The sequence below is a fragment of the Myxocyprinus asiaticus genome, chromosome 30, assembly GCF_019703515.2.
Source record: "Myxocyprinus asiaticus isolate MX2 ecotype Aquarium Trade chromosome 30, UBuf_Myxa_2, whole genome shotgun sequence".
Classification (NCBI taxonomy): Eukaryota; Metazoa; Chordata; class Actinopteri; order Cypriniformes; family Catostomidae; genus Myxocyprinus; species Myxocyprinus asiaticus.
Window position 1 is genome coordinate 35,641,028 of NC_059373.1, and position 26,320 is coordinate 35,667,347.

Consider the following 26,320-nt stretch of genomic DNA (forward strand, 5'->3'; position numbering starts at 1 on the left):
TTTTTTCCAAACGTAATAAAAATAAAACTGTACTGTAATTGCTCAGTATCTGACAAAAATATTAACAGCCATAAGGGGTCGCCAGGAACTCAAAATGAAGACTAAATAATACTGATATTTAATCACTACACTATTAATAATAATAATCATCATCATCAAACCGTGAGATAGATTAATTTGACCAATTTTATTTGAGTATCTTTGATGACAATAAATAAAGGAAAATATAGTAAGATCATTCTGGTTAAAAGTAAAAAATAAAATCTAATAATCACAAGAAAACTAATAACATGATTTTGGATGAAATGCCAATATAAACAGACATACCATTCAAATTTGACATGTAGTAAGTGCACAGTATTTGTAAGAGGAAATCTACATATGGAGACACCTTCATAAAACCACAAGAGATCTGTCTAATACTTCCTACAGAAAAAAAAAAAAAAAATACCCATGGTGTAAAAAGGATACAATTCTGTTTACCACCGTAATCAAGTCGCTCAATCTGTTTGTGTGGTTAAAAGTTTACACAAAGTCATTCATGCAAAGTACTTCGCAACCTCTTCTGAACAAACCTGTCAAGAATATTTCCAGGTCATATTTCACCCCAAAATCAAAAGAAAGAAAATAAACAAGAAATTATATTATTATATTTACCCTCTGTTCACATTATCATAATGTAAAGAAATCTCATTCTCCTTCTCATTTTCTTATATATATTTGAATTAATTTTTTGTTTTATTAAATTCTTTTAATTTTGGGGTGAAATATGGCCAGACATATAATTTGAGATTCACTCAGTTTTCAAAAGAAACTATCGAGTTCAACTCAAATAGAATTTGTGCCATACTTTCATACTTTTAACTATAGTCATGGTATTTCAAATGCTACTAGATACAAAAAAACAAAAAAAAAAAACTACAGTCAGGTTAAAGGAATGGTTTACAGTACTTATACTGGCAAATGAAGTTAAAATTCCTACCATGAACCTTTAGCCTATTTATCCACAATTCACCTTTGCACACACTTTGCTCTTTCTTTTTACTCTGCCAACATGCTCTCTATTCAAGCTCATTCCACCTATCATTTCTTCTCAGCACATCTTTGATCCGGTATCGGAAATAACTTTACCTCTCTTGTCACTTCAGACTTTCCATTACAGTTTTTCATTTACAGAATCTATCCTTCTGCGCCGCATTACCTGCCTTTGCACCAGTTAAAATGTGAGGTGACAATAATTCCCCTGAATTTCACCTTTACATATATAATGCTTCCCAAAAAATTAAAAAAGACATTACTGACAAGTTTAATATTTATTTTCTAAACACTAAAATCAGTAAATCAGCCCACATCCCATAAGTGTGCCCTGCACGTTGAGGTTTGTAGTCTAATTTCCATCTGAAATGATTAGGAGTGCTTCATTGCAACCAGTCAAATATAAACTATGAAAAGAGTCCTCACTCCACCTAAGAGGGGTGGAACTAATACAGCTGCAGGCAAGAGAGCCATGCTGCCCCATCATGCTTTTCTCTGTGGCTCTCTCAGTGCTCGGACTGCTGTTTCCTGTGGAAGGGAGCTTTCAGGCGACTCCAGAAAGAATGGCTCCGTCGAGTTTTTCTCTCGCTCCCCCGCACCATCTCAGCCTCACGCTGACGGATCTGACGCACCAGTGCGGCAAACACCTCGTCAATATAGTAACGGAACGCAGCGGAGGTCTCAAAAAAAGGGCACTGGAACTCTCTCGCCAACTGTTTGCCCTCCTCCACAGACACCTGAAAGTGAGAAATATTTTTAAGGTTAAAAAAAAAACCTCTTGAACTTTGGTACACAGCAAAAGAGAAAAAAAAAATATGCATTTGCTTGGGTAATCTGTTTTCCATGTTTGAATGCATATGAATGGAAATAAATGGAACCCAAAACCTTGTGTGACTGACTTTTCACAATTTAAAATCCTCTCAAATGTTAGTTCTGGGGAGAATACTACACTATGAAAATCAAGAAATGTTTCAAGCTGTCTATGAATCAATATCAATAAAAATGTTCATTAAAAAAAAAAAAAAAAAAAAAAAAAAAGTTTAAAGCTGATCTTGGTTACTCATTCTATATTTATTTATGCAATACAAATGACCGATATATGTCAATAATCTGTAATTGCTTCTCTCGCTTCCCTCGTCTCATTCCAAATTAAAAGCATGGTTTGGTTTAGGTTTGGGTTCAGGGTTAAACTTAGGAAAATTCATATGAACGCTCATTCAAAACACTGATGATTCTCTTTCTCTTTCTTCAAAACATAAACTTTGTGGAAAATAATGCATTTATTATTTGCTTTTTTATTTCTGTAATGTAAATGTCTATTTATAAAATGGAGAGATCTGACTCTAAATTCAGATTGGAAAAGCCACATTATAAGCCATTGAAATTAATGCGGCAAATTGCTTAAAATTGTTAAGTCCATTTTTAATATTAATACATTTACCAGTAACTATTTTTTGAACATTGGTGTCTTTTATCAAATTGCCGTTGTAGGCGTGAATATGACGGATTAAATAAAGCAATAAGCCACTTGTGGCCTTGAGTTACAGTGATTTTACAATGGTCTTTAATTGTGGTAAAATTACTGTAAAGGATAACTTCTCATGGCACATCTGTCACATTCTTGCCTATAATATTCATTTTGTGTTGATGAATGCATCATGGATTAATAAAGTAATACAATAAATGTTGTGAAAGGCACTCAATAGATGGAGGGTAACGTGTGTCACCTGTCTGAGATGGGCCAGGTCAGACTTGTTTCCCACCAGTACAACAGGCGTGTCCACAGTGCGTCGCACGCGGTAGATCAGCTGCTTAAAGTGCCGTGCCTCCTGGAAACTGCGGCGGTCTGTGATGGAGTATGAGATGATGAAACCTTCGCCTGCCCGCATGTACTGATCACGCATCGCTGTGAACTCCGCCTGGATCACAACAAATACAGCAGGCCTATTTAATAAATCAATCAACCTCATACATGAATAACTAAAAGTTATGATGGTGGTTGCTAGGGTATCGCTAGATGGTTCCTACTGTGGTCTGGTGCCTTCTAAACATAAAAGCTCACCTTACACACATACAGAGGACTGACTGCAATAAACTGGTCTAATTTTACAGAAACTCCCACTGAATTTGAAAGAAAGATTTCAACAATTCATAAATAACATTGTATATGTTTACAATCTTATGATGAACATACAGTTTAAGTCAGAAGTTTACATACACCTTAGCCAAATACATTTAAACTCAGTTTTTCACAATTCCTGACATTTAATCGTAAAAAACATTCCCTGTCTTAGGTCAGTTAGGATCACTACTTTATTTTAAGAATGTGAAATGTCAGAATAATAGTAGAGAGAATGATTTATTTCAGCTTTTATTCTTTCATCACATTCCCAGTGGGTCAGAAGTTTGCATACACTTTGTTAATATTTGGAAGCATTGCATTTAAATTGTTTAACTTGGGTCAAACGTTTTGGGTAGCCTTCCACAAGCTTCTCACAATAAGTTGCTGGAATTTTTGCCCATTCCTCCAGACAGAATTGGTGTAACTGAGTCAGGTTTGTAGGCCTCCTTCCTCGCACACTCTTTTTCAGTTCTGCTCACAAAATTTCCATCAGACTGAGGTCAGGGCTTTGTGATGGCCACTCCAATACCTTGACTTTGTTGTCCTTAAGCCATTTTGCCACAACTATGGAGGTATTCTTAGGGTCATTGTCCATTTGGAAGACCCATTTGCGACTGAGCTTTATATTCCTGGCTGATGTCTTGAGATGTTGCTTCAATATATCCACATAATTTTCCGTACTTAGGATGCCATCTATTTTGTGAAGTGCACCAGTCTCTCCTGCAACAAAGAACCCCCAAAACATGATGCTGCCACCCCCATGCTTCACGGTTGGGATGGTGTTCTTCGGCTTGCAAGCCTCACCCTTGTTCCTCCAAACATAACGATGGACATTATGGCCAAAAAGTTTTGTTTCATCAGACCAGAGGAAATTTCTCCAAAAAGTAAGATCTTTGTCCCCATGTACACTTGCAAACTGTAGTCTGGCATTTTTATGGCAGTTTTGGAGCAGTGGCTTCTTCCTTGCTGAGCAGCCTTTCAGGTTATGTCAGTATAGGACTCGTTTTACTGTGGATATAGATACTTGTCTACCTGTTCCCTCCAGCATCTTCACAAGGCCTGCTGTTGTTCTGGGATTGATTTGCACTTTTCGCACCAAACTACGTTAATCTCTAGGAGACAGAGTGCGTCTCCTTCCTGAGCGGTATGATGGCTGCACGGTCCCATGGTGTTTATACTTGTGTACTATTGTTTGTACAGATGAACGTGGTCCCTTCAGGTGTTTGGAAATTGCTCCCAATGATGAACCAGACTTGTGGAGGTCCACAATTTCTTTTCTGAGGTCTTGGCTGAATTCTTTTGATTTTCCCATGATGTCAAGTAAAGAGGAACTGAGTTTGAAGGTAGGCCTTAAAATACATCCACAGGTACACCTCCAATTCAGTACACCTCCTATCAGCTGAGCACTCACACCATAGACATCCAGTCTATTTTGGATTGCGTGCATGTTCCCCAATGTTTCATCAAATATCTCAGCTATATATATATATATTTATTTATTTATTTATTTTTTTTTTTCTTCTTTTTTTTGCCCAGCAGTGTAATCTTAACCACAAATCATTGGTCAGAAAATTAGCAAGAACCTTGTGGGTAAACTTGCGGACAGCTTTTTACAGAAAGAAGAGTCAGTGTTGTTCCACTCAATGATGATGCTTCAAACAATTGATGAGTAGTTGAAAAACATTTCCCGTTTAGTCTGAGTTTAATGTGAGACCAAATATTTTCTAAAATATTGCCAAAAACGTAATTCTGTCTTTGATATTTTTCAGAGACAGCAATGGCTTTTTAACATCTTCTAGACACAAAACCTGCATTATATAAACTCCCGGTTATTGTTCTTCTCGAAAGAGTCTTGTTTTTTGAGGTCTGTAATTCTGCCAACAGTTTTTTTAGGCTTTTTTTTTTTCCTGTCTTTGAGAACTGTAAATTTCAGCAGGTGGTCGTCCCTGCATGAAGAGTCTTTGGGCCTTCCAAATCCTTTCTTTCTGGCAACATCACCTGTTGTTTCAAAGCGTTGACCAATTCTCTTAATAGCTAATAGAGAAATGGGGATTTTCTCTGCCTTTAGGGTCTTGTAAACTTCAGAATAGCTACAGTTGGCCTGACGCAGACCAGCTATGTGGTTTCTGACAGCAACCCCTGCATTATACTTTGCTTTTATTTTTGGAGCAGATTTTCTCACTCCTTTACCTCAGGACTCACAACACCGCATATTGTAGATCTCTTCTGGCTCTATCACTCCTGGTTCCATTTATGAGCTTGTTATCAGGCCTTTGATGGGCTGCATCAGGTGTGGCAAAACGTTAAAAAAAAACCATCCCAGTACATATTTGTGGAAGATTTTGTAAAACCCAGACGTGTTAATTTAAATTTTATATCTTATCATGATTTTACCTTTGCATTAGTACCCGACCGATATTATTGGCCGATATTACTGATATATCGGTATCGGCGTATATGTTTACCGATATGCGCAGATATGAAAACCTTTTTTCAGAACATATAATTTAGAAAACAATGCTTTAGAATTGGTGTCATAACGTAGTTTGTCCAGCAGAGCGTGCTCCGAGTCCACTGTTTACAGAGCTGAACTGACGGTGGCTCTGCAGACAGGGTGGAGTTGAGCGGTGCAGAGTTAAGCGGTGTCTTCTCGGTAAGTTGCTAACTAGTTTGTGAAATACATACTGGAAACTTAATAAACAATGACCCCATAATTTTCCCTTTTCAATTTAACTAATATAACGTTAACCCTGTCCCTGACAACCATGTCACTCATGTCTGTTTGCTGTTAGTCAGCTATAGTTTGTCAGTGCAGTCAGTAATGTAGCAGATAGAAAGGTAAACATCAGAGCATCTTTTTGCAGCTCAGCAGACAACGGTGCGGTGGTGGATTGTGTCTGTTGAGTGTTGTTTTCATGCTACGTTGTTACCTAGTTGGTGAGACGCAATGCTGGAAAGTAAATAAACAACGTCCATCTTTTACTCTCCGTGACAACGAGCTTACAGCTAGCTAGCTAACCACGTAGCTACTTTCATTGCTTGTCAGCTGAGTGGAAGCTAATGTGTAAACATGTATTCACCAAACTATTTTGTTCAAGATTCAGTTTGGTACACCCTTCAATCGAACAATTCCAGTCATTGCATTTATAAAACGAAATATTTAAAAGTCTGGTTTTCCACCGTTGAATGTTTCCCCTGAACTTGTACAGCAGAATATGGTGTAACACCGCTTGGACTCGGCAGGTGTAAATGCTTCTTGTTTTACAACCTGCCTCTAATTGACTGGCAGTATTAATATAGTCAGCATTTGATTAATACTAAACAGTACTGATGTTTATTTAGCTATTTATTTTTATCTATTCTTTATTTTAATGGTCAGCAACTGACTGATACTGAACAGTCCTGATGTTTATTTAGCTATTTATTGTATTTTTATTTATTCTTTGTTTTAATGGTCAACATTTGACTGATACTAAGCATACAGTACTGATGTTTATTTAGCTAACTAGTTTGAAATAAACACGCAGTCACATGTATGTATCCAGGGACTTTTACAATATAAGTGTAAACTTATCATGCATATTTGGCCCAGAGAGTTCAAGGGGTTAGAAATAGGTTAATAGTGTTTTTTAGTGTCTTAATTTAGTGTTTTTGTGAGGATATAAAACATTATTAAAGGGGGTATCTAAGGCAAGCACCACTATTACTATTGCAAACTCCTAGGACTAAGCATTAAACTATCTTGTAATTATCTTAAACAGTACATTATTATAGGCTGTGCTAAGAATGACGTTATATTAAACTCATGGTACAAGATGACTAATGTATTTTATAACAGTCATATGTGTTCATGTGAGTGAAGAGATGTACAAAACTAGCTGACTTAGAGGGAGAGACATTGTGCCTGTGGTGTGTCTGTTGTGAAAAAGTGAAGTGACATAGAACGTGGTATAACCCTCAGAGACCCAAGCATTGATGATGATGTGTTAATTTTTCCCCTTAAACCTGTAAAATTGGGTATAAAAAAAACACCAAAAAAAACACACAAAAAGATCACTAAATATGATTAAAAAAATCAGCAATGGTGTCAGTGGGCACTGTTGTGTGACTTTCATGCTGGGATTTTCAAATTGAAAATATTTTCAATACAATATTTGTATTGTCAATATTTTATTTACCCATATTTAGTGAAAAGGGTTATTTAATTGCTTTAAACATGTGTTGCTATTTTACTACAGTTGGTCTCAGTGGTCCTTCTAATATTCTGCTAAATAAACTTTTTTTTGTACGCAGATGGATTTTTGCACTTCACTGTCTAAAAGCACTGCTCTGACGTTTGCTTTGTTTTCCTCGAGTTGTGTTTATCATTCCTCGTCTCCCACCTACCTGTCCTGCTGTGTCCAAGATGTCCAAGTTTGCTGGCTCATCGTCTATGCGGATCTGCGTTTTATAGGCATCCTCTAAAAACAGTAGAAACATGCATGAACAAACAGTCTGAACAGAGGTTGATGAGATATCACAGTAACATTAGACAGCTTAAATGCAGAAGACAACAGAAAAAAAAAAACTAATATGGGAAGTGACAGCTCTAAGGGCTATATTTAGTAAAGACTGGGTGGTTTGACAGATGCTCAAAACGTTGAGAGAATATGAGGCAAAAAAGCAGAGCACAACACTGCTGAGAGGCTAAAATTAAATATTTCTTTAAGAAATTACCAGTGCTCGCACAGAAGCAATAGAATAGTGTTTTAGGCACATCTAGGTTTGAGGCTTTGGTTATGCACAAATGAAATGCTGCATCAGAGCCACTGTCTCGTTGCCATGACGCTCAGCACAAGTTTTGTTTTCTGTCGGCTCTGCGTAAGATTCAACACATAACACAATGCTGTCTTTGAGTGTAAAATCAGTTATAGATATTTAAATACTGTAGATGCAAGAAAGAAAAAAATCAATTACATCTCACTATGCCAATAAATGCATGAAAGAAGACCAATTACAATTCAGAATGCAAATCAGTTAGCAATTCTAACAATGTAACTCAAAAGGAAATTGTCAATTAATCTAAATGACTTAAAAAGTCTGTACTTTAAGCGGTTTAGGCTGCATTAATTAAGGAACTTTATAAACTTAAAAAACCCTAAACCAGAATGCTTAAGAAATGTCAATATAGTACTAGAGCTGCTTTGCAAATACTGCAATGAAAATACATTCAATAATGTAAAGTTATGGGACATAAATAAGGCTGTCAAAAATGATTAAAATGAGAAATCATTTAAAAAAAAGTCTTGTCTAAAATGCATGTATAAAGTTAAAGAGTTAGTTCACCCAAAAATGAAAATTCTAATTTCATTTACTCACACTCACGTTTCACGTTGGGTTATAGTTAAAAAGTACTTAAATATTGCCCTTTTTTCACACCAAAAGTGATCATATCAATTTAGAAGACATTAATTTAACCGCTGGAGGCACATGGATGACGTTTATGCTGACTGTCAGTGATTTTTGGAGCTTCAAAAGTCAGGTCACCATTCACTTGCATTTTAAGGACCTACTGAGCTAAGATATTTTTCTGTTTCTCTTCAAATGTGTTCTGGTGAAGAAAGAAAGTCATACACACCTGGGATATCATGAGGGTGAGTAAATGATGAGATAATTTGTATTTTTGGGTTAACTAATCCTTTAATAGAAATTTAATATTTGTGTCCATGTTGGTTTTATACATTTTTGAAAATCATTTATAGCATTTTCTACAAAAAAAAATAAAAAATACTTAAAAATGTCATGTGGTGTAACCATAAACTAAAAGGTATTAAAATACTTTTCTTGCACCCTCAACACATGTGAGCACACACAACTTAATCATTGATTTAATCTTTTTGTTTTGCAAATATCATACATTTTTGAGTCACAAATATTATGTTTTCTTAGGGTTACTGCATTTGACCGGAACAAAATGTACCTTTTCACCAAAAATTTAAAATATCTGATATTTTCAAAAAACATCACAAAGTCACGAGGGTCTAAAGGGGTCATTTCATGTAGGCAACCTACATATTGGTTACACCACCTGACTTTCATATGGTGAACAAAAGCTTTTTAAATATTAATAATATTTTAGAAGAAATAAATTCTGCTGCTTATTTAAAAAATAATAAAAATAATAAAAGATGGTTCCAAACTACTAATGCCAACATGTCTTTTAGCTTCATTTGAGAGTTTTATTATAATTTTTTACTGTCTCTGGATAGTCACACTACTTTTTTACTTTATGCCCAAGAAAAAATATCAAAATGACTGAACTGAAATTTAAAACATGTTCATCATAGTACATGATGTACTCAAGTAATTGTTGTGTGTGAATTATGTTTTTAATGTATTGTTGAATAACTTGTTGAGTAGTTCTGGACACATCTCTCTTTTTCTAAAATACAACGGTCATGTAATCTAGTGGGGCCAAAAAGATCATGCATAATGCACTAAATACACTGGTAAAGTAGAATACTTATAGGGTAAAAATGCATGTTCTTTATGTTACTTGTTTCCTTACCAATAGTAGGGTCATGATCTTCTGGGAATCTGTGACTTATAAACTGCATGATGATGGCTATGAGAGAAAGACAAAGACCAGCAGAGTTCTTACATAATTCTGGCATTATGACATTCAACCAGAGGAGTGTAAACATCTCCCCACCATATAATGCCCCGGCATTCTCCCAGCAGTGAGCTTTTCAAGTTGAGCAAACACACCCTGCTGTCTGCATGTATTTGCTCTGTATGTCCTCTCTGCTCTGTTCCCATGGATACAGTGATAAAGAGAGAATATCAGTCACCCTAAAGAACCTTCTGCGGTGTACTCTCATACAATGAGACATCCTCACCAGGTGACCTCTGCTCATCTCCTTCGCAACAGACTCCAGGAGGGGAAAGGAAGTTGCTAGGCACCTGCTCCTTCATAACGACCAGACTGAAGCACTAAGCCAACACCCACACTTCTATTGTCTGCCTGCTTGTGACTGTACATGTAAGACTATAAATCCAGCCCACTGTCTGACCACAATAATGAGCTGGAGTGAATGAGAATGGACGAAAACAACTTGATGAAAAGAGAGGGAGCGGGAGGAAATGAATGGGAGAATCTCATGTCCAGGTTACATTTAACCGCAAAATCAAAAGAAAAATAACTGAAATTACATTTTGCATAAAAGAACATGAAGTCTTTATTAAAGACAATTAAGATGCATTGTGACATAATCTTCAGGACAATTAAGCCTCACCCCCCCGCCCCCCCATTTTGATTATTCATTTTTACAACACTTTTTTATTACTCATACAATATTATTGCATTACTGTAATAATTTTTTTTTATTTAAAGCTGATGTAACTTTTTCAGTGTTAAAAACTTTCTCTTATCCCAGCTTAATATGCAGAGACAACTATAAGTAAGCCATACATAGATTAATTTTTGAGAAAACTGCAAGCACTGTGTCTGCTAAAAAATTCCTGTTTGTTTTGAGCGACCCGCTTAGACCCGCCCCAACAACATTACTCAACCAATGGCATGAGTTGGGGGCGGGACTATCTGTTTGTTTGACCAACAGCAGATACAGAAATCTGTTTTGAAAACATTGTTTATTTTAGCAATTCCATTCGGTGTCATAGAAATTACATACTTCTGATTTAAATCAGCATGAATTAAATAAATACTACCATGATATGCAAATAATTTATTTTTGAATTTATTTGGTTGCTTAGGAGACCTGGCTGGATTCACTCAGCACACTCTGGATTGGTGGTAGTCAACGTCAATACTCGCTGAGCTACCCAGGCCCCCCCAATTAAATGTTATTGTTTTTCCACTGAAAAATTCAAAATAGTGTTTATATTTCCGCGTTGTTCACTGTTTTTGTCCCTTCAGTTGTCACAAAAACACAGACATGAATGTATTTTGTTTTAAATGTAATTTTAAACAAAGACTATTATTTTAGAAGTGTGTGTAACCAAAGAAATGTACTAAAAAGTACTGTAATTAACTTAAAGTCAGTAACTGTTATCTGATTACAAGAATTTAAATTGTAATGTTACAATACTTTTTTACTTAAAAGTAGATTACAGTAACTAATTACTTAGTCATCAGATTACACCCAACAATGTTTAATTACAAATTGTTATTTAATACAGTTACAGTGCTGTGAAAAAGTATTTGCCCCCTTCCTGATTTCTTCTGTTTTTGTGTATTTTTCATACTAAATTGTTTTAGATCTTCAAACGAGATATAACATAAATCAAAGGCAATCTGAGTAAACACAAAACACAGTTTTCAAATATTGTTTTTTTTTTTTTTTTATGAAGCAAAAAAGTTATCCAACACCTATATCACCCATGTGAAAAACTAACTGCACCCTTAAACTTAATAGCTGGTTGTGCCACCTTTAGCAGCAACAACTGCAACCAAATGCTTCCGATAACTTGAGATCAGTCTTTCACAACGCTGTGGTTGAATTTTGGCCCACTCTTCTTTGCAGAACTGCTTTAGTTCAGCCACACTGAAGGGTTTTTGAGCATGAACTGCCCGTTTAAGGTCCTGCAATAGCATCTCAATCGGGTTCAAGTCAGGACTTTGTCTAGGCCACTCCAAAACTTTAATTCTGTTTTTATTTTTTTTATTAAAAATTTGTATTGATTCCAACACAGACAAAAATAAATTTAACTACAAAATTATGCATTTGGAATCAACTTATAACCCTTTATAACACCCCCCCCCCCCCCCCCACACACAAATACAAAATAACTTCATACCCACATATAAACAGACACACAAATAGAAATACATAAGTACATAAAAAAAGACAAAGTTCAACATATATAAATAAATAAATAAATAAATAAATAAATGTCTCCCTCAACTGCCCCACACTAGGACCCCTCCAAATGAGACAAATAACTGCCCCATTTTCTGCCATAAATCGACAGGTTCTCCAGCCGTCTGGAAGTCATTTCCTTGAAAGCTGCCACTTTACCAAACTCAGTGCACCACTCACGAAATGAGGGTGCATCAGTTTACTTCCATCCCCTAAGGATTAGCTGTCTGCCAATCATAACGGTGGTTAGGACCCAGCTTTTCATGTATTTATCTCCTATATTCAGGACCCCTCCATCACCCAAAATACACAGTCTGGGGCAAAATGAAAACTGAGTGTCCAGTACGTCACACACAAAACTCTGGATCCTCAACCAAAATTCCTGAATCTTAATGCAACCCCAAAAAACATGGGTTGTGTCCCTGTCTTCTGATTGGCATTGCCAGCAGGTGGGTGAGTCTTTAAGACCAAGCCTATACAATCTAGAGGGGGTCCAGTAGAACCGATGCAAAATCTTAAATTGCATCAGACGGATCCTTGCATCTCTAGATGCAGACCTGATGCTTTTTAGGATCCTAACCCACTCTCCCTCCTCCAATACCAAGTTTAAATCTTTCTCCCATAATCTCTTGAGAGAAGACAAAGCTCCATCCCCCAAACTCTGAATTAACAGGGAGTAATACACAGTAACTTCATGACCTTTCCCATAAGCAGTAATCACCATTTCCAGAGTATCTGCTGCTTTAGGGGGGTGTACAGCACTCCCAAAAACAGTACAGAGCAGGTGGCGCAGCTGCAAAAACCTAAAGAACTGGGATCTAGGAATCTTAAAATGTTGAACCAAATTATCAAAAGATCTCAGTACTCCACTCTCATATAGGTCACCGAGTGTAGCAACCCCCCTCCCAATCCACTCTGACCAACAGAAAGGGGACCCACCAACACGCAATTTAGGGTTCAGCCATATGCTTGAGGAAACATTTAAATAAATGTCCGAATTAAACACTCTGGACATTTTAGTCCAAACCATGTGCAAATGCAAAATAACAGGGTGTGACTTAACTTCTCCGGTTAGTTTAATAGAAAGGCTTTGCAATGGCGAAATATGGGCAAGAACTTCTTGTTCAATAAGAAACTAGGTGCCCTCTCAGGTGGAAACGACCAATGAACCAAACGTCTGAGACCGAACGCATAATAATAAAACAAAATCTTGGGTAGGCCTAGCCCACCCTTGTCAATCGGCCTATGTAACTTATTGAAATGTAACCTGGGACGCTTTCCGTTCCAAATAAAGGACTTCGCTATGCTATCAAATTGCTTGAAATAAGAGAGGGGGACATCTACATGGAGAGACTGTAGCAAGTAGTTGAATTTTGGAATACAATTCATTTTAATAACATTAACCTTCCCAATCATCGATAAATGTAATGAGGCCCACATCGCTCAAAAACCTTTTAAAGGGTCAAAATTAACTCTAACTAAACCACATAAATTTGCTGGGAATAAAATGCCCAAATACTTAATGCCCTGTTTGGGCCAATGAAAGGTGCCCAGTTGAAAAGCAGTTACTGGGCAGTACGCTGTCAGCGCCAAAGCTTCGGATTTAGACCAATTAACTCTGCATCCCAAAAATTTAGAAAAGGAATGGATAATTCTGTGGAAGCAAGGCATAGATCTAGAAGGGTCGGAGACGAATAATAAAATATCATCTGCGTAAAGCAGAAGCTTATGCGCCACACCTCCTGCCGCCACCCCTGGAAAATCATCCTCCTTTCTTATTGCGGCTGCTAATGGTTCCAGGGCAAGAAAGAACAATAATGGGGAAAGAGGACAAACCTGCCGAGTGCCCCTATCCAGAGTAAAATAATCTGAAATTAATCCATTTGTTTGTACCGCCGCTACAGAGTGTCTATAAAGTAACTTAATCCATCCAATAAAAGTATTCCCGAACCCATACATTTCCAAAATCTTAAAAAGTTAATCCCATTCTACCATATCAAATGCCTTTTCGCCGTCAAGTGATATGGCAGCGACCGGAGTCTGATCATTCGCCACTGACCACATGATTATTGATGAAACGCCTAATGTTATCAGAAGAGCTGCGGCCCCGAATAAACCCCACCTGATCTACATGTATAAGAGATGTCATAACTTTACTTAATCGGTTAGCCAGAATTTTTGACAAAATTTTGACATCTAGCTGGATCAGGGAAATTGGATGGTAACTTTTACACTCGCTTGGATCTTTGTCCTTTTTAAGAATCAGACTGATCCGGGCTTGTGTCATGGTTGGAGGAAGCTTTCCATTCTTTAATGATTCCATATAAACTTCTAGCAGAAGTGGAGCCAATTCTGTAGCATAAGATCTAAAAAATTAAGCGGCAAAACCATCTGGCCCTGGAGCCTTGCCTGTAGGTAAGGCCTTAATTACCTCGTCAATCTCCTCCAAGGTTATTTCAGAAACAAGAGACTTTTTTTGCTCAGTCGACAATTTAGGGAGTTCTAACGGTTCCACAATGTTCATAATATCTTCATCAGTAGATGAAGATGTGGAACTATAGAACTCAAGATAGAATTCTTTAAAAGCATTATTAATATCAGTGGCCGAGGTAAATATTTCACCATCAGCAGATTTCACTGAGGCAATGGTAGAAAAAGACTCTCTGTTTTATATATCTAGCCAAAAGTATTCCTGCTTTGTCCCCCGACTCAAAATCTGAATAACCAAAACTCCACTTTCTGCAACAAAATAGTGTTATATCTGTATTTTCGGGTCAATTCTCTGAGGCCATCAGATGACATACGGCGCTTCAGCTCTGCTTCTGCACTTTTAATATTTCCTTCCAACTCCACGAGCTCTCGTGCCTTGGATTTTTTGATGAATGAGGCATACTGTATGATCCGGCCCCTAAGAACTGCCTTAAATGCCTCCCAAGCAATGCCTACAGAGGACACTGAGGACAAGCTGGTCTCCATATAAACACTGATTTCAGACTTTAACATTTGTTGAAAATCAGGATTTTGCAAAAGGGATACATTAAAGCACCAACTATATGATTTATTTTTCTCCATATGTGTTAACACCTCTAAACTCACCAGGGCGTGATCTGAGACTAACATGTTTCCAATTGAGCAATCAACAACAGATGAAATGAGGGACTTAGATATCAAAAAAACAATCTATTCTAGAATAAATCTTATGGACTGATGAAAAAAAAAATTATAGTCTCTACCAGATGGGTTCAAAAGTCTCCAAATATCTGTAAGACCAAGACTTTTACACATTCTGTGAAGCATCAATGTTACTCTAGGGGGCTTACACACTTTTGCTTCACTATGATCAAGGACTGAGTCCATCAAGAGATTAAAGTCTCCTCCCAATATTATATCATGAGGGGTGCCAACAGTTTGCATCATCCCTTCAAGATCTATAAAAAAAGCCCTGATCATCAGCATTAGGCAAGTAAATATTAGCCAAAATCAGACTTTGCCCCTGAATTTCAGCTAATTTTTAAATTTCCTAATTTATCTTTAGTCTGTTTGAGACATTTGAATTGTAAATGTTTATTAATCAATATAACGACTCCCTTGCTCTTACTTGAGCCCACACTAAAGAAAACATGTCCACCCCATATCTTCCAAAATCTTTCAATTTCCTGCGGGGAGAGATGCGTTTCTTGAAGAAACACAATATCATATTTCTTACGTTTAAGAAAAGAAATAACCTTCCTTCTTTTTATGGGGTGCCCCAACCCATTCACATTCCATGTGGAGACAGTCCACTCATATTAACCTTTGACATAATATAAAGATATAATACAAAATATACATTTTGATATAATATAAAGAATAGATTGTGTCAAAACAAAATTATAAAAACCACATTTCAACATCAGTGCAACAATAAAACCCCGAACATAACCCCGAACAAAACAAACAGAAAAAAGAAAAACATGCGTATTAACCCCACGCACGACAGCGCCAACCGGCGTCAATCCCTCTAAACTCAAAGAGTCCATGCACACCTACGAGAACCCCCGCGACAACTTTGCTGTCGGACTGCTCAAGTCCGGTGCAAAATTACATAACAGAAGAAATTTTATGAAACAAACTCCAGCCAACAGAAGGCATAAGCACAAAGAACAAGCAGATTCATCCACAGCTGTCCCGAAGATAAGTTCATCCACAAAACAAACTCCAGCCGCTAGGCAGAACCAGCACAAAAAGAAACTAACAGGCGTCCCGGTTTCTCGGACGGTCAAGTGTATATTTAACTAGATGAGTTGACTCAGAGGTCACATAAGAAACACACCATGATTTCCTCAGTCCATCAACTCTATAAAAGACATCGCTTGTTATAGGCATTTAGATATTTTGCTGTCATCCTTATCACTGGCCGGGAACTTCAGTGTAAAAGCGATCTTCCGTCAATGCAAATGTTTCTTGAAAGAGTGACACTCCACAAACAAACTCCAGCCGCAAGGCGGAGTCAACACAAAAAGAAACAAAAATGGCACCCAGCTTCCTCAGACAGCCAGAGTAAGCACAGCGAGTCAGTCCACTCACATGGGAAACATCAAATGGCTTACTCACTCCAATGTATTTATGAATGACAGCGCTTGATTGGGACACGTGAATACTTTGCATCCATCCTTCGATTCTATTCTCAGTTTGGCTGGAAACATCAGAGCAAAAGCGATCTTCCGTTGATGCAAGAGTTTCTTACACTCCTTGAATCGATCACGTTTCTCTCTTGTCGAACTCGCAAAGTCTGGGAACAAGAAAATGTTGTGATTCTTCCAAGAAAGCTTTCCTTTGCTCCTTGCCTCACACAACACTAGAACTTTATCGGATGATCTCAGAAATTTGGCCAGAATTGTTCGGGGCCTGTCTCCCTCAGCAGAGCCGGAACTCTGTGAGCTCACTGGATTTCCAGCTTGCGGTCTGTTATGTCGAGCAGACTCAGGAAGAGCTTGTCTAGGAATTTCACCATATCTCTGCCCTCTTCATGCTCAGGAATTCCAACAATTCGGATGTTATTCCTACGGCTCCTATTCTCAAGATTTTCAAGTTTTTCAAGAATGTGTTCCAAATCAACTTTGGTCACCAGCGGATTATCAGATAATTCCCTCTCCGATGACTCCAGGTAATTGACCCGCCTCTCAACATCTGTCATTCTTGTGACCAACTCAGAGAATTTTGTTTCCTTCGCCATAATCGATCAACGTATTACAGCGAGATGTTCTAAATCGGCAACAACTTTCGTCAGCATCACAAACATGTTGGACAGTTGACGCTGAATTTCTCCCGCCGTGCCATTCAAATCGAGTCCTCGGTCTGCAGGCCCAGGGGTTTCAGCTTGAGCACGTAAGTGTCTTTTAATATCTCCAGAGCCCGAAGATTTAGAATTTTTTGACATATTGACTACAAAGGCAAATATGTAGCAGGGTGTATCTAATCTCACCGGATTATAACGCAAAAATAATAAAAACCAGCAAAGTGCACAGAGCTCGCCGCTCACACGTCTGCTTCTCGCATGGCGTCACGTCGACAGGTCTTAATTCTGTGTTTGATTTACGCCAGATGTAACGGGACCCCTGTCTTCCAAACAGTTCCACTTTCAACTCATCAGTCCACAGAACATTCTACCAAAAGCTTTGAGGATCACCAAGGTGTGTTTTGGCAAAATTCAGATGAGCATTAATGTTCTTCTGGGTTAGCAATGGTTTTTGCCTCACCATTCTTCCATGGACAGCATTTTTGGCCATTGTCTTTCTGATAGTGGAGTCATGAGCAGTGACCTTTATTGATGCGAGAGTTCCTTGGATGTTGTCCTTGGCTTTATTGTGACTTCCTGGATGAGTCTTCGCTGTGCTCTTGAATGAATTTTGGAAGGTCGGTCACTTCTGGGAAGGTTCACTACTGTGGCAAGTTTTCTCCATTTGGAGATAATGGCTCTCACTGTGGTTCTTTGGAGTCACAGCGTCTTTGAAATAGCTTTGTAACCCTTCCAAGACTGATGTATTTCAAGTACCTTTTTCCTCATCACTTCTGGAATTTCTTTTGACCTTGGCATAGTGTGCTACAGGGTGAGACCTTTTAGCCAACTTCATGCTGCTGAAAAAGTTATATTTAGGTGTTGATTTGATTGAACAGGGCTGGCAGTAATCAGGCCTGGGTGTGTCTAGTCCAGCTGAACCCCATTATGAATGCAGTTTCATTGATTTGGTGATTTAGTAACTAAGGGGCAAATGCTTTTTCACACAGGCCCAGTTGGTTTTGGATAACTTTGCTTCGATAAATAATGATATAATTTAAAAACGGTATTTTGTGTTTACTCAGATTGCCTTTGTTTTATGTTAGATTTTTGAAACAATTTAATATGACATATACACAAAAACAGAAGAAATCAGGACATTTCACAACACTGTGTGTGTATATGTATATATATATATATATATATATATATATATATATATATATATATATATATCCACTGGCAGCCAAAGATTGGGAATAATGTACAGATTTTGCTGTTTCAGAAGGAAATTTGTCACTTTGGTGAATAAAAGTACCAATTTCTTTCCATTAGAGCAAAATCTGTACATTATTCCAAACTTTTGGCCACCAGTGTGTGTGTGTATGTATGTATATATATATATATATATATATATATATATATATATATATATATATATATATATATATTCTGTTAATACACCGATCAGCCACAACATTAAAACCACCTGCCTAATATTGTGTAGATCCCCCTCATGCCACCAAAACAGCGCCAACCTGCATCTCAGAATAGCATTCTGAGATGATATTCTTCTAACCACGCGGTTACCGTAGACTTTGTAATTTCGAGCCTGTCTGGCCATTCTCTGTTGACCTCTCTCATCAACAAGGTGTCTCCATCCACAGCACTGCCGCTCACTCGATGTTTTTGTTTTTGGCACCATTCTGAGTAAATTCTAGAGACTGTTGCACGTGAAAATCTCAAGAGATCAGCAGTTACAGAAATACTCACACCAGCCCATCTGGCACCAACAATCATGCCACGTTCCAAATTACTGAGATAAAACATTTTCCCCATTCTGATGGTTGATGTGACATTAACTGAAGCTCCTGACCCGTATCTGCATGATTTTATGCACTGCACTGCTGCCACATGATTGGCTGATTAGATAATTGCATGGATGATTGCTGGTGCCAGATGGGCTGGTTTGAGTATTTCTGTAACTGCTGATCTCCTGGGATTTTCCCACACAACAGTCTCTAGAATTTACTCTGAATGGTGCCAAAAACAAACAACATCCAGTGAGGGGCAGTTTTGCGGCTGGAAATGCCTTGTTGATGAGAGAGGTCAACAGAGAATGGCCAGAATGGTTGGAACTGACAATGTCTATGGTAACTCAGATAACCGCTCTGTACAACTGTGGTGAGAAGAATATCATCTCAGAATGCTATTCTGAGATGCGGGTTGGCGCTGTTTTGGCGGCACGAGGAGGACCTACACAACATTAGGCAGGTGGTTTTAATGTTGTGGCTGATCGGTGTATATATATACACCAGGGGAACTGTCTTGAAAATAATGTCACAAAGTAAAACAATCTTACCCCTTATCCCGAAACATTTTTTGATTTGGCTTATTAAGCATGATCAGTGTACGACTGTGTATTTAAGTGCACTCAGTGTTGCTGAGTAATGTTTTTCTTTGAGATCTGCTTTGATAACACCACAGAGTCACAGTCTTAACTTATAGTTGTCTCTGAATATTAAGCTGGAATAGGAGAAGTTATTTTAACAGTGAAAAAAATTAAACAAAGCACCTCTAAGCAAAGTACAACTTGAAAAATAACTCAGACATGTTCTTGACATTGGTTAAATGAAAACCCAAATATTAATTAAGGGAGTGAGATGGGATAAAGTGGGGGAAAGGTTGAAAGAAAGAGAAAAACTGAAAGAAGGAATTGCCAACAAGGGGCAGAGAGAGAAAGAGAGAGAGAGAATACATGAGTATATTACTCACCGCTTTTGCCCACACCCCCCTCTCCTAACATCACCAATTTGTATTCGCGGGAATGACCGCCAGTGCCCCACGAGGACTCCATCCGAATAACTGAAATGCAACATGCAAAAACTTCAGACTGCAATAAAAAAATGAAAGAGATGCAGCATCAGATTCCAAATTTAAACAGTTGCATGCATCTAGACTCATTACAGCACATGCTCTTTGCTGTCACATTGCAACATGCGGCTACACCCATAAACAGCACTTGTTGAGACTGCATTTGACACCAGAGCTTCAATCTGATGGAGAAGAGGAAGTGTCATTTTGTCAAGCTATTCATGTGACAAAGCGAGGCATCCACTGGGTTTAATATTAACCACGGTCAATAATAGATTATCTGCCTGTGTACCACTGTCTGGTGGACTTTTCCATTGTCAATTTTAGTGATGCTATGTTAGTTACTTCTGTGCAGCCCATCAATGTGATTTTCTAAACATTTTGCAACAATGGAAATAATACTAGTCCCTGAAACAGCACTGCTGTGCTGAGTTGCTTTTTTAAGTTTCGAGCCGCTTAAACTTAAACTGCGCCACCGTGATACTGAATCAACGGCTAATTAATTGTAAGATAATAATTCAAACATTTATTGTCATATAAAATATCAAAAGGCCTATAAATCATTATTTTAGTCCTACATCCTGACAACGTGACATCTCTTTATTAGGCTTTTAGACTAGTTAAAGGGATAGTTCACCCAAAAATGAAAATTCTCTCATTATTTACTCCCAGGTGTGTATGACTTTCTGTCTTCTGCAGAACACATTTGAAGAAAAATAGAAAAATATCTTAGCTCTGTAGGTCCTTAAAATGCAAGTGAATGGAAATTTCTCTTTTGAAGCTCCAAAAATCACAGACAGTCAGCATAAATTTCATCCAAATGAAACCAGCGGTTAAGATCGCTTTTGGTGTGAAAAAGATCAATATTTACACTGGAAGCCAAAAGTTTGGAATAATGTACAGATTTTGCTGTTTCAGAAGGAAATTGGTACTTTAATTCACCAAAGTGGCATTCAACTGATCACAATGTATAGTCAAGACATTACTGATGTAAACAGCACCATCACTAATTTAATTTTTTTTTTATGAAATCTAGACAGGCCCCATTTCCAGCAGCCATCACTCCAACACCTTATCCTTGAGTAATCATGCTAAATTGCTAATTTGGTTCTAGAAAATCACTTGACATTATATCAAACACTGCTGAAAGCTATTTGGTTCATTAAATGAAGCTTAACATTGTCTTTGTGTTTGTTTTTGAGTTGCTACAGTATGCAATAGACTGGCATGTCTTAAGGTCAATATTAGGTCAAAAATGGCAAAAAAGAAACAGCTTTCTCTAGAAACTCGTCAGTCAATCATTGTTTTGAGGAATGAAACAACTACAGTCTTCAAAGACAAAGGACAACTGGCTCTAACAAGGACAGAAAGAGATGTGGAAGGCCAGATGTACAACTAAACAAGAGGATAAGTACATCAGAGTCTCTAGTTTGAGAAATAGACGCCTCACATGTCCTCAGCTGACAGCTTCATTAAATTCTACCCGCTCAACACCAGTTTCATGCACAACAGTAAAGAGAAGACTCAGGGGTGCAGGCCTTATGGGAAGAACTGCAAAGAAAAAGCCACTTTTGAAACAGAAAAACAAAAAGAAAAGATTATAGTGGGCAAAGAAACACAGACATTGGACAACAGATAATGGGAAAAGAGTGTTATGGATCTTAATCCCATTGAGCTTTTGTGGGATCAGCTAGACTGTAATGTGCGTGAGAAGTGCCCGACAAGACAGCCACATCTATTGCAAGTGCTACAGGAAGTGTGGGGTGAAATGTCACCTGAGTATCTGGACAAACTGACAGCTAGAATGCCAAGGATCTGCAAAGCTGTCATTGCTGCACGTGGAGGATTTTTTGATGAGAACTCTTTGAAGTAATTTTTTTCAAATTGTAATAGTAATTTTTCATGTTATTAATGTCCTGACTATACACTGTGATCTGTTGAATGCCACTTTGGTGAATAAAAGTACCAATTTCTTTCCATAAGTGCAAAATCTGTACATTATTCCAAACTTTTGGCCGCCAGTGTAAGTACTTTTTTTTTTAACTCTAAATCATCCTTCCGGTGAGCAGCAGTACGCGGGTGTGACGTAATCGCATTAGCATATGAGACACGCGTGAACTGACGCACGTGCCTCACAGCCAGAAGAGCAGCGCTGTTTACAAGTGAATAGAAGGAACGCTGTACCGTAGCTTAGTTGGTTTTGGTTTAGATCTGTATTTATCCATTTCTTTACTCACAATGGTGCGTTTGTATGCTTTTCCTGGATGTCTCAACCGAGTGGAGAATTACGTCTGTATCATGGCAACACGAATACGTCACACGAGAGACAGCTTGAACTCCACCCTCTCATGAAGCTTACCGGAAGGGATGATTTAGAGTTAAAAAGTACTTAAATATTTATCTTTTTTGCACCAAAATTGATCATGTCGCTTTAGAAGACATTAATTTAACCGCTGGTGTCGTATGGATGACATTCATGCTGACTGTCAGTGAATTTAGGAGTTTCAAAAGAGAAATCTCCATTCACTTACATTTTAAGACATAATAATCTAAGTTATTTTCTATTTTTCTTCAAATGTGTTCTGGTGAAGAAAGAAAGTCATACACACCTGGGATATCATGGGTGAGTAAATAATGAGAGAATTTTCATTTTTGGGTGAATTTTCGCTTTTAACCCTGTGTTATAACATCTTTTAGTAATGGACTGTTTAATTGCAAGTACTGTAGGTATAGCTGCAGGCTGGAGATCTCTAAATGGGGGTGGGATCTTCAAAAGAGGGTGGGGTTACTCCAGAAGGGGGCTGGGCCAACTCCAAAATGTGGGACACCTCCACACAAGGTTAGGGTTAGGGAATGGGTTAGGTTTTAGTCTGTCTTTACTTTTGCTGCCAATTTGGAGCTCTGCCTGTAGCTACTGTATATCCTTCTCGTTTATTGGCCAGGCCGATAAATCGGGTGATAATTGGCCATTTTGAGTCTAGCAGTATTGGCCAATAACAAACCCCAGTTTTCTGATTAACAGAAGTATTAAAGGGGTAGTTCAACCAAAAATTTAAAATTCTCTCATCATTTACTCACCCTCATGTCATCCCAGCTGTTTATGACTTTCTTCTGCAGAACACAAATTAAGATTTTTAGGAGAATATTTCAGCTCTGAAGGTCCATACAATGCAAGTGAATGGGCGCCAAAATTTTAAAGCTCCAAAATCCACATAAAGGCAGCATAAAAGTAATCCATATGACTCCAGTAGTTAAATCCATGTGTTCAGACATGATATGATATGTGTGGGTGAGAAAAAGATCAATATTTAAGTCATTTTAGGTCATAAATTCTCCTCCTTGCCCATTAGAGTGCAATATGCACAAAGAATGTGAATCACCAAAAACAGAAGGAGAAAGTGAAGGAAAAAGGACTTAAATATTGATCTGTTTGTCACCCACACCTATCATATCGCTTCAGAAGAGAAGGATTAAACCATTGGAGTTGTACTTTTATGTTGCCCTTATGTGGATTTTGGAGCTTCAGAATTTTGGCACCCATTCACTTGCATTGTACAGACCTACAGAGCTGAAATATTCTTCTAACAATCTTCATTTTTGTTCTGAAGAAAGAAAGGCATACACATCTGGGATGGCATGAGGGTGAGTAGATGATGAGAGAATTTTCATTTTTGGGTGAACTATCCCTTTAATTACCCTTTTGTCAGTTCCAAAACCTAACTACAGCCTTGACAACGGATATAAAAATGTTCTGTTTTCAAAAAGTAGAAATTGTGTAAAAGAGGTGCTTATGTAGTCTTAATTTGCCATAGTTAGAGGAATATTCTGGGTTCAATACAAGTCAAGCTCAATCAACATCATTTGTGGCGTAATGTTGATTACAACAACAACAACAACAAATATTTAGACTTGTTCCTCCTTTTCTTTAAAAAAGAAAAATCAAGGTTGCAGTGAGGCACTTACAATGTTAGTGAATGTGTCCAATTTTTGGAAAGTTTTAAAGGCAGAAATGTGAAACTTATAATTTTATAAAAGCACTTACATTAATTCTTCTGTTAAAACTTGTTTTCCTGGTCGGTTTAGGGTTTACGTAGTTATGACATCATGGTAATGAAGTAGTTAAACTGTATATAAATCTACACAGAAAAGGTAAGTGATTTTATCACACTAAAATTATGTTTACACACATATTGTTTACGTCTTGTAGCTATACTTTTGAAACAGTGAGTGTTTTAACTTTTCACTTCCATTGTAAGTGCCTCACTGTAACCCAGATTTTTGCTTTTTTTTTTTTTTTTTTTTTAAAGAAAAGGAGGGACGAGTCCAAATAAATTTTTGTGGTTATCAACATTATGCCACAAATGATGTCGATTGAACTTAACTTGTATTGAACCCATAATGTTTCTTTAAAATGCAACCAATATCTTCCTTAACCCGTGTTAAGGCCACTTTTAACCCTGGGTCAATCAACCTTTCACACCCAGGATTACATAACCCAGAGTTCAAAATGACCCAGGGTCAACAATTTCTTGTGTGAAAAACCTATATTTATGCTGATGTGTCAGAACTGTCATAGTTCGGCCCAAGTAAAGTCCCAAAGCAATTTTTGTAGGGATATGAAATAAGGGTATAAATGATATCATAAGCAGTTGTTTAGTAATTGGAATACAGTAACATCTAGGCAACGAGTACTAGCCCAACTCGGTTCAGGCCCAGTTTGTGCTACATTAACATGTTCTGACAAAACAATGACTTTAGTAACGACTAACGATGCAGTTTTCTTGACCAGGACAAAGATACCATAGTTACCATAGTCATGGCTACTGCTGTAAAACGGCACTACATTAACATGGGACCTTTTTAAAGATGCTTTCAGAATCTGTAATTTTAAATAGTTTATTTCAAATGACAGCGGAGGTTAATACCAAGTTACCACAGTTTTACTGAAGTTAGTATATCTGTAATAGGCTAACTATGGTTTGTTGGCAGAAACTATAGTTACCATGGTCGATCACTGAAAGGGAAAGTTTATCATTAAGTCCTTAAAACAGTGTTAAAATGCTGCCGCAGTTATTAGAGAACTTTGTTTGATCACGAGAAACGTTTTTTAAAATGAATAGCTCAATGACCGAGTTTAGGATGACAAGCTCGCCTGTACTGCTAAGAAACCATAGTTTATTATTTGTGATAGTTAATAGACTCGCAATGAGGATTGTTCTATATAAACATTTGTTATGTTTATAAAGTTCATTTTTTACACTTTAGGGATCAGCAAATACCCTGCAGAAGTTTCTAACGCTCTTTTCGAAGTTGTTTACGAATGTTTACAAGCGCTGTTTCGTGATGCGACAATGTTTCATTATAAACAAAGACCAGAGAAACAGAAAAAACTCTTGAAACATAGCAGCCGTCTATGTAACAATATTTTCGCTGTACAAAGTGTGAATAAAACTATGGTTACAAGCTCATCGAGTTGTTTGGTGTCTCACCTGTGTCACAGGATCTCTGTCTCCATTGGAACTTTTGTATGGATGCAAATAATGTTTAAATATTTGATGGTAGAAAATTCCTGCCTTACAATTCTCACTGTAAACACACGGAGCTCGTCATGGACGACAGGAGAAGCGCTCAAACGGGCCCTAAAGCCCGCAGGATCACATTCACCTACAGTGAGTGACCATGGCTGTGTCTCATTTGGAAGGCTGCGTCCTCCAGAGGTCGCATTTGTCGGCCGCATTTGTCGGCCGCATACGTCATCGAGGCTGTCTCGTTTCAGAAAAGCAAGTAGGACACTTCGAACGCGACCTTCTTTCACGGGAATTCGGAGGATGCGTGAGGTGTATCCTTCGTGGGCACTCACAACCCACAACCCACAATTCTTTGCTTCAACGGAAATGTCAAAAAAAAAAAAAAAAAAAAAAAAAAAAAATGATGCCAATTTGCCCGTAAATATGATGTTCAAACGCAAGTAATGTTAATTCCCAAGTTGAAGTACCTCAGTAGATGGGTGCAGAGTATATAATATGTATAATTATATTAATATATATTTAAAATAAAGTATTAGACTAAAAGTACACCTGTAAAATCTATTTTCTTTTCTCTTTACATCATTATAACTCTCCTAAAATGTACCTCATACATTCGCTTCTAAAGGGATTTTGTTTGCTTCTCACT

At 37.6% G+C, this 26,320-nt stretch overlaps 1 protein-coding gene across 3 annotated transcripts; it reads right to left on the reverse strand.

Moving 5' to 3' along the window:
• Positions 1-17: 17 nt before the first annotated feature.
• On the reverse strand, positions 18-25,984 carry LOC127420770 (GTP-binding protein Rit1-like). Of its 3 annotated transcripts, none has more exons than XM_051663305.1 (6): positions 25,636-25,984; positions 20,048-20,165; positions 9,705-9,761; positions 7,544-7,617; positions 2,763-2,954; positions 18-1,772 (listed from the first exon to the last, which is right to left on the reverse strand). In XM_051663305.1, the coding sequence occupies exons 2-6, from the start codon at positions 20,127-20,129 to the stop codon at positions 1,542-1,544; spliced, it is 636 nt and encodes a 211-aa protein (XP_051519265.1). In that variant the 5' UTR covers positions 20,130-20,165; positions 25,636-25,984; the 3' UTR covers positions 18-1,541. The 3 variants fall into 3 exon arrangements, with proteins under 3 accessions (XP_051519265.1, XP_051519264.1, XP_051519266.1); XM_051663304.1 differs by having other exon boundaries at positions 20,048-20,137; positions 25,636-25,982; XM_051663306.1 differs by lacking the exon at positions 20,048-20,165 and having other exon boundaries at positions 25,636-25,982.
• Between the last annotated feature and the right edge of the window lie 336 nt (positions 25,985-26,320).